The 4,838-nt window shown below is 57.4% G+C and overlaps 4 protein-coding genes across 7 annotated transcripts; 2 read left to right on the top strand and 2 right to left on the bottom strand.

Moving 5' to 3' along the window:
* Positions 1-17: 17 nt before the first annotated feature.
* On the top strand, positions 18-521 carry KVP17_004574 (uncharacterized protein; the record flags this gene model as incomplete). Of its 2 annotated transcripts, none has more annotated exons than XM_068522866.1 (1): positions 18-521. In XM_068522866.1, a coding segment is annotated over one exon (504 nt), but the record flags the coding sequence as incomplete, so codon positions are not given. The 2 variants fall into 2 exon arrangements, with proteins under 2 accessions (XP_068377754.1, XP_068377755.1); XM_068522867.1 differs by having other exon boundaries at positions 216-521.
* A 244-nt stretch (positions 522-765) lies between these two features.
* KVP17_004573 (uncharacterized protein) lies at positions 766-3,112 on the bottom strand (the record flags this gene model as incomplete). Of its 3 annotated transcripts, XM_068522864.1 has the most annotated exons (4): positions 766-1,570; positions 1,599-2,345; positions 2,372-3,002; positions 3,031-3,112. In XM_068522864.1, the coding sequence occupies 4 exons, from the start codon at positions 3,110-3,112 to the stop codon at positions 766-768; spliced, it is 2,265 nt and encodes a 754-aa protein (XP_068377752.1). The 3 variants fall into 3 exon arrangements, with proteins under 3 accessions (XP_068377752.1, XP_068377753.1, XP_068377751.1); XM_068522865.1 differs by lacking the exons at positions 2,372-3,002; positions 3,031-3,112 and having other exon boundaries at positions 766-1,473; positions 1,517-2,212; XM_068522863.1 differs by lacking the exons at positions 766-1,570; positions 1,599-2,345; positions 3,031-3,112 and having other exon boundaries at positions 2,368-2,853.
* A 148-nt stretch (positions 3,113-3,260) lies between these two features.
* KVP17_004575 (uncharacterized protein) lies at positions 3,261-4,580 on the top strand (the record flags this gene model as incomplete). Its single annotated transcript, XM_068522868.1, has 1 exon — positions 3,261-4,580. One exon carries the CDS (start codon positions 3,261-3,263, stop codon positions 4,578-4,580), a length of 1,320 nt encoding a protein of 439 aa, XP_068377756.1.
* Positions 4,581-4,582: 2 nt separating this feature from the next.
* On the bottom strand, positions 4,583-4,827 carry KVP17_004572 (uncharacterized protein; the record flags this gene model as incomplete). The annotated part of the gene is made up of 2 exons (XM_068522862.1): positions 4,583-4,714; positions 4,753-4,827. 2 exons carry the CDS (start codon positions 4,825-4,827, stop codon positions 4,583-4,585), a joined length of 207 nt encoding a protein of 68 aa, XP_068377750.1.
* Between the last annotated feature and the right edge of the window lie 11 nt (positions 4,828-4,838).

Genomic DNA, 4,838 nt, shown 5'->3' on the forward strand with positions numbered 1-4,838 from the left:
AGCCGGTACAGAAGCAGACCACGGCCGGCCAAAGGACGCGCTTCAAGGCCTTCGTGCTCGTCGGCGACGGCAATGGGCACGTGGGCGTCGGAGTGAAGTGCGCCAAGGAGGTCGCAACTGCCATCCGAGGAGGCATTGTGTCTGCCAAATTGGCGCTTCTTCCCATCAGGAGGGGCTACTGGGGCAACCTCATCGGCAACCCACACACTGTACCCATGAAGGTGCACGGCAAGTGCGGTTCCGTCCGAGTACGCTTGGTACCCGCTCCCCGCGGTACCGGTGTGGTCGGTGCACCGACCACGAAGTCGGTGCTGGCCTTCGCTGGCGTTGCGGATTGCTTCTCATGCACATCTGGTCACTCGCGAACTCGCGGAAACTTCATGTTCGCCCTGTACGACGCGCTGTCCAAGACCTACGGCTACCTTACCCCCGATCTGTGGAAGAAGACTAAGCATGTGGAGCACCTCTTGGAGCAGCACTCGCACTTCCTCCATGAGAACCAGAAGGTCAGTGTCCAGTGAGTGATTGTCCAACTGCTCTAACCCATGCTGACTTGTCGTACTACATTTCGTGGCTCACTAGGCATATGTTAGCGTTGACTTAGATATGGCTGTAAGATGAGCGAGTCCAGTTGTAGCAATAATTGTTCGACAAGATCCTTCCCCAAGGTTTTGCGGATTGAGTACTTTTTAATGGCGCCGGCACCGGCAGCGAGAAAATACAGAGAACTTTGTAACTAATCGTGTGCGTGAATAGGTTCGGTCGTCATACTTTGTAAGAGCCGTTCTTTGCTCCTGCAGCTCCCGGAGGCAACGCTTCGTGGCTTCGCGGCGCTGCTGCGCTCCAGGGCACGAAATGGAACCGTGTTGGAGGCACTGCCCTGCAGGGCCGCCCTGTGCACTGCAGATGTTTGGCAATCTCGGACGCTGGCAGCCATAGCACCTGCTTCCCGCCTATGTTTCGCAGAATGTTGGTCCGAGACAGCACGGAACTGATATCGCTTCGAGTTATAGCCGTGGCGAAGGAGAGGTCGTCGACGCTGACAGCCAGCCCCTCCGCATCCGCCTCTGGCCGTAGGCACCGACGAAGCAACCTCTGCACAGCGGTGTCCAAGAGACTCGGCGAGTTGTACAGCGAGTCCTCGTCGGACGACGGCTCTCCGCCCTGGTCCAGTCGTAAGTTCGTCAAGAGCGTCACCAGCAACTCCAACCAGTACGAGTCGTAGGCGGCGGCGCCCAGGTCACTGAGCGGTTTCTCGGGAGATCCCATCTTGCCTTCACAGAGAGACAACGTGTATGACATGGTTTGTAGAATCTTCCCAAAGCTCTTTCGTTGATGGTGGGGCCAAGTGACGATGCAACTGAGATTGTAGCCCATGTCACTGACTTTTTCCTTGGAGAAGTAGCCCACGAGATGACATCCTCGTGGACTCACCTCAGTCAGGCAGTAAAAAAGGAACGGCTCCGTGTCGTACTGAAGAGTCTTGTGATCTAAGAAAAGCTTTCCGAAGAAGCACAAGTTCCGGCAGTATTGCTGACACTTGGCGCCATCGACCTCGAACAGCGAGAGACTGCGTGAGCTGCTGCCCCGACGCCCACTTATCCATCCGGAATATCTCATTGCCAGGCGGGTGCTGAGCGCTGCAATGTTTCTGATGATAGAGGAACTCCAGCTTAAACTTGAAGTAGTCCAGACACCACTCACACACGAAGAGAGTCTCCACAGGTTGGACTTTTCGGGGGTACGGCGAGAAGTACCAGGTGTCCACAACAGCATCACCGAAGGCTACCCTCTCGACTGACTTCACCAGCGTCATCTCCTCGTGCAACGACTGTGCACCTGCTTCCATGCAGGCGTACTCTTCGCAATCCGTGTCTCCCAGAGATCCGTGCAACGCCACGTCGCTGAGCACCGGAGTCAGGTAGGTCAGGGGCCCGGCGTACGCCGCCAGCCGGCTTTCCGTGCAGTCCGCCAGCGGCGCCTCGGCGTTGACGAGGCTCACTGAAGAGGGGCTGTCCGCGTTGCGTATCTTGCGCTTTTTCGTTGGCCGTGTCTCGGAGTCGTCATGGTGCCGCTTGCGGCCAACGAAGTGTCGATAATTCGCCACGATAGACACTTGACGCGGAAGGAAATCGTTAGCAATCACCTTGGAGGGCTTGCGCTTTGTCAGCGCCTCGTCAAACACGGGCTCTGGGTACTTCTCGTTGCACATCAACAGCCAGGCGCTCCGCGTCCAGGCCAGCGCCAGCAATGGAGTTAGCTCGTGCAGCGACGTGGCCTCAGGCCCCGCCCACTCCAGAGGCCCTCCAGAGGGCGGCTTGGGGTTGCGGCGCGTGGACCGTTTTCTGTGTGGAGTTGGGAGGGCGCTCACTTTTCATTCGAGTCGAAGAAGACTGCGAAAGGCGATGTGCGATCGAGGACACCGTGACACTCCTCCAACCAGCTCATCCAGGCATCTTGACTGGGGTACATGCGGTGATAGTCAGTGAGCGAGGTCAGCGACGCGGACAGGGTTTCAGGGGTACTCGGGTTGCACTCGATTGGAATCATATCATCCAGGCGTCTCCACTTGTCGTGCCTCCGGTTACGGCCCTTAAAGTGCACGTAATAGAGAAAGTCCCAGGGAAGCATAGGGCCTATCTGCTTAGGGTGCACCGCTTGCGGTGCCTTCCGTACACGACAGCCGAGATAGCACGACCGGTAGATCGCTGACTCCGTCTGCTGGCCCAGAAGGACTTCTTCCCGCGAAGAGGGCTTGCTCTTCGGCGTCTTCCTCTTCGCCGTGGCGGGCTTGTCAGAAGGGGGCGGTATCGGACATTCCGACACTCGGAATCGTTTAGGCGACCATACCATGTCACCCCAGCCTTTGCTTAGCGCGACGTCGTCGTTCTCTGGGAAGCGGTCAGGGTCCACCCGCACCTCCAGGATGATGGCCGGGTGCCAACAAAGGGGTCCGACCCCCCCAACAGTCGAGAAAGCGTCGTGGTGAATATTCGTCAAGCCTGAGTCGCATTGTGTCCGGAACCCCACCAGTAGACGCAGATGACCGCGTACCAACCTGCGACCAGACCCACAGGCGTCGAGGGAGGTGCAGGATGGAAGGGGTCGCCATGGACTCCACAAAATTGGATTATTTTACACTGGCGGCAGACAGACGGACACAATGGCAAACGATGAAGGCAGGGACGTGTGTGCAACGAACAGAAAGGATAAAAATCGTTAATTAAAATCATGCTTTTCAGTCAACTTCACGCACCTTGATGACACAGACCTGGCTTCCGCTGAAGGACGCTGTGTGCGTGCTTAAAACCGGCGATGTGGCAGTTTTTGGCACATGGGGCACGATAGGAGCGGTTCGCAAAACCAAAGGCATGCGATTTCTCACCCTGGTTGATGGAGAACTGCTTTTACAGTTGACGACTGGTCTACCGACCACGGCTCCTATAAACGTGCCCTATCCCTGGACTCGCATCGATGACCAGGCCCTCTTGAGCAAGGACATGCGGGTGGCGGTATGGGGCCGCGCCTGCACCCTGAATGATGGACGCAGGTCCCTGACGGTGAGCGCCTGGTGGCCTTACACCTGCGCCCATGCCTACCAGGTGCAGGCCATGCTCAGGGCGCGTTCTGAGATCTTCTTGGTGCCGTGCACATACGACGACTTCCCAAAGGCTGTGGATGAGCATCAGGGGGTGCTCGTGACCGCTGCTGTTGGAGATCTTAAGCGGCTCTGCCGGCTGCTATGTCAGCGATCGCCGCGAAGGGGGCAGTTTCAGTTAAGCCGCAAGGAGTTGGACCTGATAGCGTCGCTTCCAGATGTGCACCCACAGGAAGACTGTCAAGTAATCGAACTAGACGAGTCCTTTCTGCTGTCTATGTTTGAGGCTATGTACCGCGAATTCAACGACGAGGAGAAGGCCAAGCGTCTGGAATATCATCGGTTGAAGAAGAGGCCGCAGTGGGCGTGGATGGTACGGAGGCTAACAGGCCTGCTGAAGTCGCTCGACGGCCAAGACGACCCTCTGCTGGTGGATGTGGGTGGAGGCAAAGGCGAACTAGCGATGGTCGCCTGCCGGGCCCTAGGGCTGCGAGCTCTGGTGTTGGACATCAACGCAGATGCCATCAAGCAGGGCGAGGCACTGGCCGCCGAGTTGGATCTGCCTGTGTCGTTTGCGGTATGTTCTGTAGATGACTTTGATTTCGACGCGCTGAGTGCGCCGTGCATCTTCATGGGCCTCCACCTGTGCGGCGGGCTGACTGACTGTCTTCTGCAGCGGCTGCGCTCGCGCTCCGAGGCTTTCGGTGTGCTGGTGGTCACCTGCTGCTTCACTAAGTTCGTGGAAATGAGGAAGTGGGGGCCCAGCACGACTCCGCCTTGGGATCAGGCTTCAGTGCTCTTCAAGCTTTCCGAGTTGTCAGAAGAGAACGCGAGCATTGGGCGTCGGGCTTCGTACGCGATCAACCTCCGCCGGCTAGAGCTCTTCGGCCGTGGCAGCTGCTGCCGTGTCCTCCAATTCCCAGCGTGTTGGTCTATCAAGAATCTGGCTATAGAGGTCTCGTGCAGTGATGAACATCGCTAGTCTCATGCGTCCACGCACTTCACGCGAGGGTCGCGCTGGTCAGAGTTCTTCGGGCTCTGTTTCTGCAGCAACAACCGCTCGGCTTGGCCTGTATCGCCGTCCACAGCCTTCTTCCGATCGCGGAGAGTCATCGACTGGAAACAATAGAAAACACTGGGAACAATGGACTTACCGCTAGGCAACTCTCCATGTCCTCCAAATCTTTGTCTTTGTCTTCATCGTCAGCCTCCCACAATCGCCGTTGCATCTGCAACAAAT

This window comes from the organism of the source record quoted next, assembly GCF_019968985.1.
Source record: "MAG: Porospora cf. gigantea B chromosome Unknown PgB_NODE_1786_length_4838_cov_131.132, whole genome shotgun sequence".
Lineage (NCBI taxonomy): Eukaryota > Apicomplexa > Conoidasida > Eugregarinorida > Porosporidae > Porospora > Porospora cf. gigantea B.